We start from the raw sequence: 13,884 nt of genomic DNA on the forward strand, positions 1-13,884 counted from the left end.
CCTGATGGGCTGAGCCGAGCTGGTGTGAGGGGATAGTTTTAACTCCTTCCTTCTCAGCCCAAGACACGGAGTGGGGGGTGGGCGACGACTGGGGACAGATCCTCCAAACCCCAGCCAGAAGAAGGCCCGCAGACAGAGGGGCAGAGGAGCTGTGACCTGGGGGGCTGCAGTGTCCGGGAAGGCAGCGTGCGGGGAGGGACTGAGAGGGGGCTACCGGGGCTGGACCCCAGGAAGCGCTTCTTCTCCCTCCCTGCAGCAGCAGCACCTCCCACCCCACCAGGCCGTCTTCCCAGCAGTGCCCATTCTCTTCCCCTCGCCTTTGTCTCTTTTCTCAGCACCCCCCCCACCCGCCCGCGCCCCGCACCCCGACAGACCTGCTGTTTCTGGGAGGGAAAGAGGCAGAGTGGATGCTCCTAAAATTGAGAACTGTGCTCCTGGGGCCCAGGCAGGGCCTGTCGCCTCCCAGGTGAGCAGCCCTGGAAGGAACACCCGCGTCCCCCGACCTCCGGGACCCCCAGACCCCAGGTTTCCCCCTCCAGTCTTTCGCTGCCGTCAGATCCCTCAAGCCCTGGGGCTCCCCTCCCCAAGCCTCCCGGCCACCGGCGCAGGCGGCTCCCGGCCCGGTTCTACCTTCTGTGAGCTGAAGGACTGGGTCCAGTGGTACAGAACCAGGCTCTCCCTGGGCCAATGGGCGGGGCTGGCCGCCTCGGGAGCGTCGGGGGCCTCCGCCGGCTTGGCCGCATCGCTCTCCAGTGCGGAGATGGGCCACCAGCTGCAGTTGGTGGGGGTCAGATTGTTGGGGGTCGCCATGACAGCCCGGAATCAGAGGCAGGAAAGAAGGAGGCTCCGGCGCGGCGGCTCTCTCTCGCCCAGCATCACATGGCCTCGCCGAGCCTGCCCCTCTCCTCCCTCCCTCCCCGCTCCGTGAATGTCATTACTCACCGGGCAGTTGGGGGAGGGGGCAAGGGGATCCCGGGAGCTCCTTCCTTCTCCTCCCCCTGGCCCGCCCCTGGCCCGCGCCAGAAAAGCCGCCAGCCCTCAGTGTCAGTCTCCCTGCAAGGATGGAAGGAACCCGAGGAAGTAGGTCGTGCCCCCCAAACAGATCAGCGTGTGGGGCCAGGCACCTGCCAAAGATTCCACCATCATCAACGCTTTCCTGCTTCTCGGTCTTCTAAGGGGCAAATACCTCTTAACTGGGATTCTAGAGATCTGTTCCTTTAGAAATTAGTGTCTGGAAATTACTTGTCTCGCGTTGAAGCTGTTATCTTCTAACTTTTCCCCTGAAGGGCCTCGAAGGGTAGAGGGAACAGACTATGATATATTTAACAGACACTTACATAGCACTTACTGTATGCCCAGGCACTGTTCTAAGAGCTTTACAACTATCAGCCCATTTAGCTCTCACAATAGTCCTATTAGCTTCATTTTACAGAGAAGGAAACTGAGGCACAGAGAGGCTAAGTGACCTTGCCCAAGGTCATCGAGCTGGTAGGTGTTGAGGCTGATGTGAACATAGGCAGTCTGGCTCCAGAGTCTGTGCTCCTAGCCATAAGGTCATGATAATATGGTAAGAATATAAACAATGGCACAGCAACCATTTATCAACCTGAGCCCCTTACATGCATCATCTCATTTAATCTGCACAATCATCATTTTTCACAGATGAGAAAGGCGAGGCTCAGAAATGTCAAGTCATTGGTTCCAGGTCGCATCTTCTACCAAGGCATAACCAGGTGAGCCCAAAGAAAGCCCATAATGCCTTTGCTGTCACAAAGTCTGCCCTAAACATTCATAAGAACTTCAGAAAAGTTCCTTAATACACCTATACTTCCATTACTATAAATACTGTGTTTTAATTTATTTACCATTGAGGAAATACAGAAGCAGACCCTGGGACAACAGATGGAAATAGATGTACTAGGAAGATAAGCTCAGTCCTCCCTCTTACCCCCGACCACCCACCCCCATCCATCATGCTGCTAAGGACTCCTGGGTACCTCATCCCCCAGGCTGTAAGCCGTACTCAAAAGGAACCAGTGAACCTCCTTCTACCAGGTAACAGATGTTCTGTGGCCCCTGGGTTTCCCTTTTGCCTTGGCTGCCACAAAACCTATAGCTACATTTTCTATCAAGTCTCAGTTGCTACATTAGCCTCCCTCGTTCAGCATACATTTTTTGTCACTCTTTTGTGAAATTTTTGTTGTTGTTCACTGTTCGATTTTGCAAAAAAGGGCATGGTATATCTTGAAGGAAAATTCAATCCTGTATGCTCCCAGGGTCACAATCTTGCAGGTTTAACAAGTGCCATAGGCGATTCTCATGAGATGCAAGGTTGGTGATATGGTTTGCATCTGTGTCTCCACCAAATTTCATGTTGAAATGTAGTCCCCAGTGCGGGAGGTGGGGCCTTGTAGGAGGTGATTGGATCATGGGGGTGTACCCCTCTTGGCTTGGTGCTGTCCTTGCAATAGTCAGTGAGTTCTTGTGAGATCTGATTGTCTAAAAGTGTGTGGTCGGGAACAGGTTAAGAAAGCAAAATAAAAAAATAAGTATGTGGCACATCTTCCCCTACTCTGTCTTGCTTCCTCTCTCACCATATGATATGCCAACTTCCCCTTTGCCTTCAGCCATGATTGGAAGCTTTCTGAGGCCTCACCAGAAGCCAAGCAGGTGCTGGTGCCATGCTTCCTGTATAGCCTGCAGAACCATGAGCCAATTACACCTCTTTTCTTTATAAATTACCCAGTCTCAGGTATTTCTTTATCTCAATGTGAGAATGGTCTAACACAGTTGGGAAACACTGAGATAGAGGAAAGATCCCTGGATTGGAGGCAGTAAGATAGGGCTCCTGGTTGGGTGACTTCTCACAGGTCACTTACCCTCTCTGAGATTCGACTCGTCATCTGTGAAGTAGAGATGATGATAACTGCACGAGGCAGAGATGGATCACTGTCAGCCAGTGTTCTCAGTCCATAGGACACAGTAGTTGTTGGAAGGTGGCTGCCACTCACCAGGGACTACTCCACTTTGCAATGAGGTGGGGCAACCACATGACTGAGTTGTGGCCAATGAATGTGGGCAGAAGTGAGGAATGCTGCTGCCCATAAAACCCCCATGATCCTCCACTCTCTCTTCCCATCTGCCTATTGAATATCAATGCCTGGAGGAACTTGAAAGCCCCAAGGGAAAGTTGATAAAACTCCTTGTTCCTCCCCACACCTGCTGCCAAATGGACTTTATATGAGTGAAAATAAAATTCTATTGTGTGAAGTCACTGAGGTTTGTATCTGTTATAGCAACAAGTGCTGTGTTACTGAACATACTGCCTCCAGCAGTGTGGCAAAAGTTAAATACGCTAATGCAGAAGTTGCAAACTGACAATGTGTTGGCTTGGACCCACCCTGCAGATATGTTCTCTTATGCCTACCCCAGTGTTATTTTATTGACAAATTTTAAAATGAGCAATTTCACGCAAACATCTGGATTTCCAGGTTCATGAAAACCCAGAATAGCTGGCACCTGGGTTTGCATGCCAGCAGTTGGACCAGGAGCGGCCATCCTGTTGGGTGGAAATTTGATGGTATGGAAAATCTGGCCCCTATCAATGTCTTGAAACTGGTGGCATTCAGGGAGCCTGACTCACAGCAGTCATGCTCAGATACGTGTTCATTCCCTCAACTAATATTAATTGTGGACCCACTGTGTGCCAGGTGTGTTGCTAGGCACCAGAGATATAGCAATAAGACAGACAGACAGACAGACAGACACTGGCCTGCTCTTTGGCTTGTTCACTTAGCAAGACATCTTGGAAAGAGTTTCCTATCAGCACAACAGGTCTACCCTATACTTTGTAGGACTCTGTACTATATGGATAGATCACAAAAAATTTACTTAACTTCTACTGATGGACATATATGTTGTTTCTAATCTTTTATAATAAAGATAAAGCTGCAGTGAATATCCTTATTTATATATATTTGCCCATATTTCTATATAATCTGTTTGCTAAATTCCTAGAAGCAATTGAAGGGCATGGCTTTGCCAAACATCACTTCAAAGAGGTTATACTACAGTGCCCATTTCCCTCACCCTTGCCAACGCAGCCTATTTTAAAACTGTTTCTTTGTGAATCTATGGGTAGAAAATGGTATGTCTTTAGTTTGCTTTTTTTTTTTCTTATTATTACAAAACAATTTCAAACATGTGAAAGTAGCTCAATGAACATCCATATATCTATCACCTAGGTATAAGCATTGGGAAAAATTTGCCATATTTGTTTAATTGGGGAGTGAAGTATTTTGAAATAAATTATAGGCATCATGATATTTCTCCAACTAAATATATCGGTATTCGATACTTATAAAGTATCAAATAATTTGTATCTAACATAGGTCATTTTCTTACATAAAATGCAATTTTCATATTAAGAAATTAACAATATGAAGGCCAGGTATGGTGGCTCACGCCTGTAATCCTAGCACATTGGGAGGCCGAGGCAGGCATATCACTTGAGTCCAGGAGTTTAAGGCCACCCTGGGTGACATGGTAAGGCCCCATCTCTACAAAAAATACAAAAATTAGCCAGGCATGGTGTCATGTGCCTGTTGTCCCAGCTACTTAGGAGGTTGAGGCGGGGGGAATCGCTTGAGCCTGGGAGGTGGAGATTGCAGTGAGCTGAGATTATGCCACTGCACTCCAGCCTGGGCCACAGAGTGAGACCCTGTCTCAAAAAATATATTTATATTCAAATCTCTCCAGGTTTGCCAGAAATGTCTTTACAGGTGGTTTCAACCAGGATCCAATCAAGGACCACGTAATGGATTTTGTTCCTGCAGTCTTAAGTCTATTTTAATCTAATATGGTCCTCACTCTATTTTTTTTTTTTTTTGACCCCCAATGGCAGTGACTCATGAAGAGACTGGGCCAGTTGTCTTGGACAGTGTTCCTCTCTGGGATCTGTCACGTTGCTTCACTGTGGTGTCCTTTAACTTCCTGTACTCTCTCCTATATTTCCCAAAAACTAGTATTTACATCCAATGGATGGATTAGATTTAGATGGAACATTTTGGGGTAAGAAAGTAATTATATTTCACGAGTGGTGCTATGTGCTCCATTTCACCTCACTTCATGTCTAACTGTCCCACTGCTAATAATGCCAAGCCTGATCATGGGCTTCAGGCGGTGACCACACCTCTCTAGGTAAATGTCCACTTCTCCTCTTCTGACCAGCTCCTTGTGGGTGTCCAGTTCCTCATTCATTGATGGTCTGTGACTGAATCAGTTACTATCATTAGAAAATGCTGATTTTCTAATTTTGTCCTTTTGTTGCCATTTGTCAGCTGGCATTCTTTATGTGAATTTCATTAATTATGAGTGAAATTCACCATACCTTCAACTGTTTAAAAACCAGGCCGGGTGTGGTGGCTCACACCTGTAATTCCAGCACTTCTGGAGGCTGAGGTGGGTGGATTGCTCCAGTCCAGGAGTTCAAGACCAGCCTGGGAAACATGGCAAAACCCCATCTCTAGTAAAAATACAAAATATTAGCTGGGTGTTGTGCCACACACCTGTAGTCCCAGCTACTTGGGAGGCTTTGCAGTGAGATGGGAGGATTGCAGTGAGCTGAGATTGCGCTGCTGCATTCCAACTTGGGCAACTGGAGTGAGACCCTGTCTCAAAACAAACAAACAAACAAACAAAAGCCAACTTAACTTCTTTCCTGGTGAATCATCTGTGTTTTTGTGGGGACCTGGACAATGATAGGACTGTGTGATAAGTGCTGTGACTGCGATGGGAAGGGGGTGTGGTAGAGCCAGAAAGGGACGTCTGGATCCCCTGTCTGAGCACTGGTGATGCCAGGGAAGGCTTTTCAGAGGCAATGGCTCTCAGTATGGGTTCCTGCCAAGCAGACCCTAAGACACGTACTCAAGGGCACATAATTAACTTTCGAGAAAAAAGACATCCTGGGAGGCAAGTGGGGCAGACAGGAAAGACAGCCAAGGAAGGTGTATTGCCAAGCAAGTTACTACTGTGGGTGACCAGGGCTTAATCCCAAAGGGAAATTCTGAGAGCCACACGAAGGCCCTCAGCATTACCCTGCCCAAGGAGGGAAAGAACTGGGGTATTTACACAGAAAGTCCTGTCAGTCGTTGTTTGAGGGCTGCTTCTTGAGAGAAGTTTTAATTCCCTGGCACTTCAGGCCTGCCCTGCAGTTGGCAGAGTGGTTCCCAGTGGCCACAGAAAGCCCTCCGGCAATAAACATGAGTGTTTCGAGCTAGGGGTCAGCTGATGTGCACTGAGTGGGAAGAGTGGGGCGTCCAGGCAGGCATCATCAGCGTTTGCTCAGGGACTTGAAGCAGAGGCTTGTGGGATGAGGGGGCATAGCCAGCTGGGGAGAAGGAGGTGGAAAGGATGCATGCTCCAGGTAGAGACACAGGCCCAGAGGTGGGACAGGGGCAGAGTGCTTGACAGGCTGATGCTCACTCATCTGCTGGAGGCAGAGTGGAGACATGAGGCTGAGTGGTACTGCTAGGCCACTTAGGCCACCTGTAGGAGTCATCACATTGTGCCAAGGGCACTGGGAAGTCCCTGAAGAGTAGTTTTTTTCTTTTTTTGGGTGGGGGATGGAGTCTCGCTCTGTCGCCCAGACTGGAGTGCAATGGTGCCATCTCGGTTCACTGCAACCTCTACCTCCTGGGTTCAAGCGATTCTCCTGCCTTAGCCTCCTGAATAGCTGGGAATACAGGCGTGCTCCACCATGCCTGGCTAATTTTATATTTTCAGTAGAGATGGGGTTTCACCATGTTGGCCAGGCTGGTCTTGAACTCCTGACCTCAGGTGATCTGCCTGCCTCGGCCTCCCAAAATGCTGGGATTACAGGTGTGAGCCACCATGGCCAGCCCCCTAGAGAGTTTTAAGTGGTGAAATTATTGTCCAGTTTGGGTGTCAGAAATCTGAAAAGTACGTATTCCTCACAGGGTGGGACTACTCCTCCCCTCCTTCTGTGACACCTAGAAATGGACTCAGCCAAGTGGTTGCCACTGAATGTGAACTCAGGGCACAATGAGATGGGACACCTGGGGAACATCTCACCCAGACCTATACTGGCAGACTGTATAATAAAAATGTCTGATAACACATATGATCATATGTTATCATGACATAATAACAGCCAGGAGGATGTTCCATGTGCTCAATACCTCGCTAAGCACCCCACTGCCATTATCTCATTGAGGTCGATACTGTTATCACCTTGATGTGAGGATGGATGGTTCAGTTGGCCCATTCTGGGATTCCCCAGCCAGTGTCTCTCCTCCTTGAACATGGCTAGGACACACGGCTGACTTCTGGCTCTCTGGGGCCGCCTTTCCAAGTTTTTTTTTACTGACTCTGTCTCCTGTCTTTTTCCAGGCAGGTTTAATACAAAGATCTCAGGGGTGTTTAGTGACTCACAGTCAATCCTCCAGTGGTGCCTCATCTCACACAGAGGAGGGCCAAAGTCCTAATGACTTAAGGTGCTACCCCATCTGGCCCCGTCTGGTCCCCATCACACCTCCCCATCTCCTTTCGCCCTCCCTTGCCCGCTGCCCCAGCCCATCGGCCTCCCGACTCTTCCCTGGAGGCAGTGGGTGCCGCTCCACACTTTGCCCAGGGTCTCTTCACTTGCTGTTCCCACTGCCTGCCATGCTTTTTTTTTTTTTTTTTCCCCAAGTTGTCTCCCTCAGCACCTTCATATCTCTGCTCATGTAAATGCCAGCTTAGAATTAGCTAAACCTGGCCGGGCGCGGTGGCTCAAGCCTATAATCCCAGCACTTTGGGAGGCCGAGACAGGTGGATCACGAGGTCAGGAGATCGAGACCATCCTGGCTAACACGGTGAAACCCCGTCTCTACTAAAAAATACAAAAAACTAGCCGGGCGAGGTGGCGGGCGCCTGTAGTCCCAGCTACTTGGGAGGCTGAGGCAGGAGAATGGCATGAACCCAGGAGGCGGAGCTTGCAGTGAGCTGAGATCTGGCCACTGCACTCCAGCCTGGGCGACAGAGCGAGACTCCGTCTCAAAAAAAAAAAAAAAAAAACCAAGAATTAGCTAAACCTTTCTTGACTGCCCATGTAAAAGAGGTAGCTACTCTGACCCAGCACTCCTTTACATGACTTTATTTTTCTCCATAGCACTTTCCAACAGGGGGTCTGCCACGCAGGGTTTTTCTGTTTGTTTTTTGTTTGTTTGTTTGTTTTGTTTTGAGACGGAGTTTCACTCTTGTCACCCAGGCTGGAGCGCAATGGCTCGATCTCGGCTCACTGCAACCTCCGCCTCCCAGGATCAAACCATTCTCCTGCCTCAGCCTCCCAAGTAGCTGGGATTACAGGTGTGCGCCACCTTGCCTGGCTTATTTTGTATTTTTAGTAGAGACGGGGTTTCTCCGTGTTGCTCAGGCTGGTCGCAAACTCCTGACCTCAAGTGATCCACCGCCTCGGTCTCGCAAAGTGCTGGGATTACAAATGTGAGCCACTGCACCTGGCCTGCCATGCAGTTATTATCTATCTCTCTGATAGGGATATAAGCTCCATAAGGGTAAGGATGTGGTAATGTTCACTGCTGCCTTCAGCTCCTGGCCCAGAGCCTGACACAGAGTAGGTGCCCAGTATTAAATAAACAAGTCAATCAATGAATGACCCCTGGCCTGCCCCGGAGATGACCTCTGGTCAGCCTGATGGAAGTTTGCCGTGACCCTAAAGTCTCCGTTCCACACTTTTAGGCAATCTCTCAATTCTCTTTTTCAGAACACTAATCGCATTCCCTGGGTATCATTTTAATTCGAGAGGTGACATTATTTCCAAGGTCTTGAAGGGCACTGCTGCTCCCCATCATTTTCCCTTCCACCCCAAAACACTTTAAATCCTGCTTGGACTTAAAGAGTAGGGGAAGGGCTGACAGATTTGATACACAAAGCTTAACAAATTTTGTACCATGAAAATTATAAAATAAAGTTAAAAGAAAAGCAATAGACTGGGAGAAATATTCACAATTTACATAAAAACATGTATTCATCCATTTCCATATTGCTATGAAGAAATACCTGAGACTGGATAATTTATAAAGAAAAAGAGATTTAATGACTGAAGAGGCCTCACAATCATGGTGAAGGTGAAACAGGAGCAAGGACATGTCTTACATGTACTCTCTTGGCAGCAGGCAAGATGAGTGTGTGCAGGGGAACTGCCCTTTATAAAACCATCAGATCTCATGAACCTTATTCATTATCATGAGAACAGCACATGAAAACCCACCCCCATGATTCAATTACCTCCCACCAGGTCCCTCCCACAACATGTGGGGATTATGGGAGCTATAATTCAAGATGAGAGTTGGGTGAGGACACAGCCAAACCATATCAAGACATAATATTCGTCATACATAAAGAGTTCCTGCAAATCAATAAGTAGTAGTTAAAATTAGAAACAAGCAATTCATACTAAAATCTGCAGTGGACACTGTAGTTGTCTGTCCAACATCCATTCTACACACATCTACCTCCCCTCACCCCACCCCTTCATGTTGCAGCCAAGGGACTAGGGTGGGGCTTACCTTGACTTCTGCCCCAGTGGTCAAAGCCAATCAGGTTAATCTCATCCTCCCTTGTTCCAGTGATTGTTTCTAATACGTGAGCCAGTCAGCCCAGAGCATTTTGCTGGTGGTCCAGGGGTGGTCCTGTTAGTGCAAAGCTCAGGTTTTTGTGCAGTGCTTGTGGGATGTGTCTGCTCTTTTTTTTTTTCTTTTTCTTTTTCTTTCTTTCTTTTATTTTTTGAGACAGTCTCACTCTGTTGCCCAGGCTGGAGTGCAGAGGTGTGATCTTGGCTCACTGCAACCTCCACCTCCTGGGTTCAAGAGTTACTCCTGCCTCAGTCTCTAAGTGTCTGGGATTACAGGCATGTGCCACCACACCTGGCTAACTTTTGTATTTTTAGTAGAGACGGGGTTATACCATGTTAGCCAGGCTGGTTTTGAACTCCTGACCTCAGGTGATCTGCCCACCTTGGCCTCCCAATGTGCTGGGACTACAGGCATGAACCACTGCACCCAGTCATGGGATGTGGCTGCTCTTTTTGCTAAACTTTGGCCAGGAAGCCTGTAGCCTCCACTGCTCCTGGCAGCCATTCTTGAGGGGAGCCAGGCTTGAATGAAGCTGACACCAAATGACAGGGTACTGAGCTGGAAGCAAATGACCTCTGGGTGAAATAACTGAGTTGCTGTCTTAAGCAACCCTGCAGCTCCAGCCCACTAAACTTGCCAGTTATGAAAGCCAATAATTTGCTAACTGCAATTTTAAAGTCCAAAGTTATAAAATCAAAAGTTTTCTCTCTCTATCCCCACTGCAAGTTACAAGTTTAAGACAAACTCATTTAGTGGCAACATCTGCACTGAACTGATATGAGACTATGATTTTTATTTATCTTTCTCTAAAGAAACATTAATGTATTTGATTATGAGGTGCTGCCCCGGCCCCCACTGGGAATTTCATTAATATTTAGTATAGTACTACATTACCTTTCTAAAATCCCACAAAAGCCAAATTCAAAAATTCATTTCAGTTAAGAGATTGTGGATTTGCCTAGCCTTTCAGGAAGAAAATTTGGTGAAATTTAACGAAAATCTGTCAAATGTACTTACCTTTTAGGAATTTATCCTATAGAAACTATTGGCTAGGTATACAAGGTTGTACGAATTTATAATAATCATAATAACAGCTACGAGGGTTTTCCATGTGCCAGACAGTGCGCTAAGCACTTTATGGACATTATCTTGAGAAAGATATTGTTATTATCCTGATAATATACATCGGGAAACTGAGACTCATCTGGATATGAATGGTAGTAGCCTAAAGTCAAGAGCTAATGAACACTAAGTCCATAGAAAATGAATTTTGAAGTGTCCAGACAATAGGGGATTTGACTTAAAAATTAGAGTATATCTATAACACAGTTGGATGAATTGATTGATTGAGAGGGTCTCACTCTGTTACCCAGGCTGGAGTGCAGTGATGCAATCATGGCTCACTACAGCCTCCACTTCCACAAGCTCAGGTGATCCTCCCACTTCAGCCTCCTGAGTAGCTGGGACAACAGGCTTGTGCCACGATACCCAGCTAACTTTTGTACTTTTTGTAGATATGGGGTTTCACCATGTTGCCCAGGCTGGTCTTGAACTCCTGAGTTCAAGCAATCTGCCCATCTAGGCCTCCCAAATTATTGGGATTATAGGTGTGAGTCATCATACTGCACCATGGAATAATTCATATCCACTAAATATAAGGAAGGATTTCATGATATGTTTAAATTTTAAGAACAGGTATTGATTATATAAGGTGTTTTAAAAATTCTATTTAGCTTAGGTTATTACAACCTTTAAAATGTAAAGAGGAAAAAAGCAGGTTACCAAAAAAGTATGTACAATTCAATTTTTTAAGACATATAAATAAAAGTTTAATAGTAGTCATGTGGTTATATTGAGATGGGTAGAGACAAGGGTAAGAAGAGATCATGAGTGGGGTTTTTTTTTGTTGTTTATTTTTCTTTCTTTCTTTTTTTTTTGAGATGGAGTCTTACTCTTGTCACCCAGGCTGGAGTACAGTGGCACAATCTCGGCTCACTGTAACCTCCACCTCCTGGGTTCAAGCAATTCTCCTGCCTCAGCCTCCCAAGTAGCTAGGATTACAAGTACATGTCACTACACCTGGCTAATTTTTGTATTTTTAGTAGAGACAGGGTTTCACCATGTTGGCCAGGCTGGTCTCGAACTCCTAACCTCAAATGACCCACCCTCCTTGGCCTCCCAAAGTGCTGGGATTACAGGCATGAGCCACTGCACCTGGCCTGTTATTTATTTTTCTTAATTGGAGTTTCTGGTTTTCCTTCTGTTATGGACTTAATTGTGCATCCCAAAATTGATATGATGAAGTAACCCCTAATGTGGTTATATATGAAAATAGAGCCTTTGAGGACATAATAAAGGTTAGATTAGGTCATAAGGGCGAAGCCCCAATTCAACAAGCCTCTTTTTCTTCTAAGAGGAAGAGACATAGGAGTGCTCACAGAAGAAAGGCCCTGTGAGGACACAATGAGAAGGTTGCTGTCTGCAAGTCAGCAAGGGGGGCCTCAACAGAAACCAACCCTGCTGGTACCTTAATCTTGGATTTGCAGCTTCCACAACTGTGAGAAAATGAGTTTCTGATTTTTTTTTTTCTGTCTACTTCTTTCATTTAGTTTCTGATGTGTAAGCCACCTCGGGTGTGATATTTTGTTATGGCAGCCCAAGCTGACTAATATACCTATTGTAGACATGCATTATTCCATCGTTTTTAAAAATTTTTTAAATCTAAGTTGTTCAAAAAAAAAAAAAAAAAAAAGATACTGCTTGATTTCCCTGTGCCAGTCCTGGTCCTCACACTGCAGGAAAAGGGAAGGGACTTCACATTGTCTGAATGTCCTTCTGAGCTAGACCTGTTACCAAAATCTCATGGAAAGGGCATTAATGTCCACATTTGACAGATGGAAACAGTGACTCAGTAAACAATAAATGCTGGCCAGGGCTGTGGCTCACACCTGTAATCCCAGCACTTTGGGAGGCCGGGGCAGGTGAATCACCAGAAGTCAGGAAGTCGAGGCCAGCCTGACCAACATGGTGAAACCCTGTCTCTACTGAAAATACAAAAATTAGCTGGGCATGGTTGTGGGTGCCTGTAATCCCAGTTACTTGGGAGGCTGAGGCAGAAGAATTGCTTGAACCCAGGAGGTGGAGGTTGCAGTGAGCCTAGATTGCGCCATTGCACTCCAGCCTGGGTGACAAGAACGAAACTCCATCTCAAAAAAAAGAAAGAAAGAAAGAGAGAGAAAGAAAGAAGGAAAACAAGAAATGCCTGGCCCCCAATCCCCAGCTAGGAAGCAAGCATAGCTGGCGTTGGGACCCAGGGCTATCTGACCCCCAAATCCAGTTGAGCTTGTCCCATCTCTTACCTCTGCCTCCATATAGTGGATGCTGAAATGGCCACAGATATGGGTAGGGTTGGGGTGGGGAACATCTTTCAGCCTGTAAGGAGCACCCAGAATATTTTTGCTTCCAAATTCTGGGCAAGAATGGCTTTCCTGAGAGTAAGAAGTCACTTGAATTTTGCTGTGACAAATCTTAACAGCTAACGCATCACTTCTACGTCTATTGCATCAGGGTTTACAGCAGGACGAGCCGCAGACAAAATTTCTCAGACACCAGATTAAAGAAGGAAGAGGTTTTTTTTTCCGGCCGGGAGCGACGGCAGACTCGCGTCTTAAGAGCCGAGCTCCCTGAAGAAGAAATACATGACCTTTTTAAAGGCTTACAACTTTAAGGGATCCATGTAAAAGGGTCGTGATAAATCAAGCAAGCATGGAAAACGTGACGAGGGGCTACATGCATCAGCTAACAGAACAAAAAGTTTTACAATGCTTTCTCATACAATGTCTGGAATTTATAGATAACACTAGTAGTTTTGGTCAGGGGTTAATATTATTATTATTATTTTAACCACCAGGGCCAGGTGGTGGTGCCAAGGTCATCTAGCTATTTATTTATTTATTTTACTTCTGTTTCTTTCCAACTTTTTGCTTTCTCCCCCTTCTCCTGTCTTATAAACTAGGGAAAAGGGGAGATGGGGAAAAGCTGGGAAGGACAACAGGAGAAGTGGTGGTCTATTCTATAGGTTCACTGACTTGAGAAGCTGCAGGCATGGGAGAAGTGCCATGAATGAGGCAAGCCAGGCGTAAAGCAATGCTGTGTGGTGGAGACTGTGGCAAACTGGAGAGCACAAGTTCTTCTCAACACGACAGTCGCTCCTCGTCCAGCCACTGGAATG

At 46.6% G+C, this 13,884-nt stretch overlaps 2 protein-coding genes across 2 annotated transcripts in view; one reads left to right on the forward strand and one right to left on the reverse strand.

Moving 5' to 3' along the window:
• The window catches only part of OSER1 (oxidative stress responsive serine rich 1), a 313,341-nt gene that overhangs the window by 267,605 nt on the left and 31,852 nt on the right, over positions 1–13,884 (forward strand). The gene's annotated exons all lie outside the window — the stretch shown is intronic.
• GDAP1L1 (ganglioside induced differentiation associated protein 1 like 1) overlaps positions 1–13,884 on the reverse strand; it is a 112,551-nt gene that overhangs the window by 32,173 nt on the left and 66,494 nt on the right. Inside the window, exon 2 of the mRNA XM_050806538.1 lies at positions 631–877. Within this exon, the coding sequence (XP_050662495.1) occupies positions 631–810 (180 nt within the window). The 5' untranslated portion in view covers positions 811–877. The remainder of the gene's footprint in view (positions 1–630; positions 878–13,884) is intronic.

This window comes from Macaca thibetana, chromosome 10, assembly GCF_024542745.1.
Source record: "Macaca thibetana thibetana isolate TM-01 chromosome 10, ASM2454274v1, whole genome shotgun sequence".
NCBI classification, from domain to species: Eukaryota; Metazoa; Chordata; class Mammalia; order Primates; family Cercopithecidae; genus Macaca; species Macaca thibetana.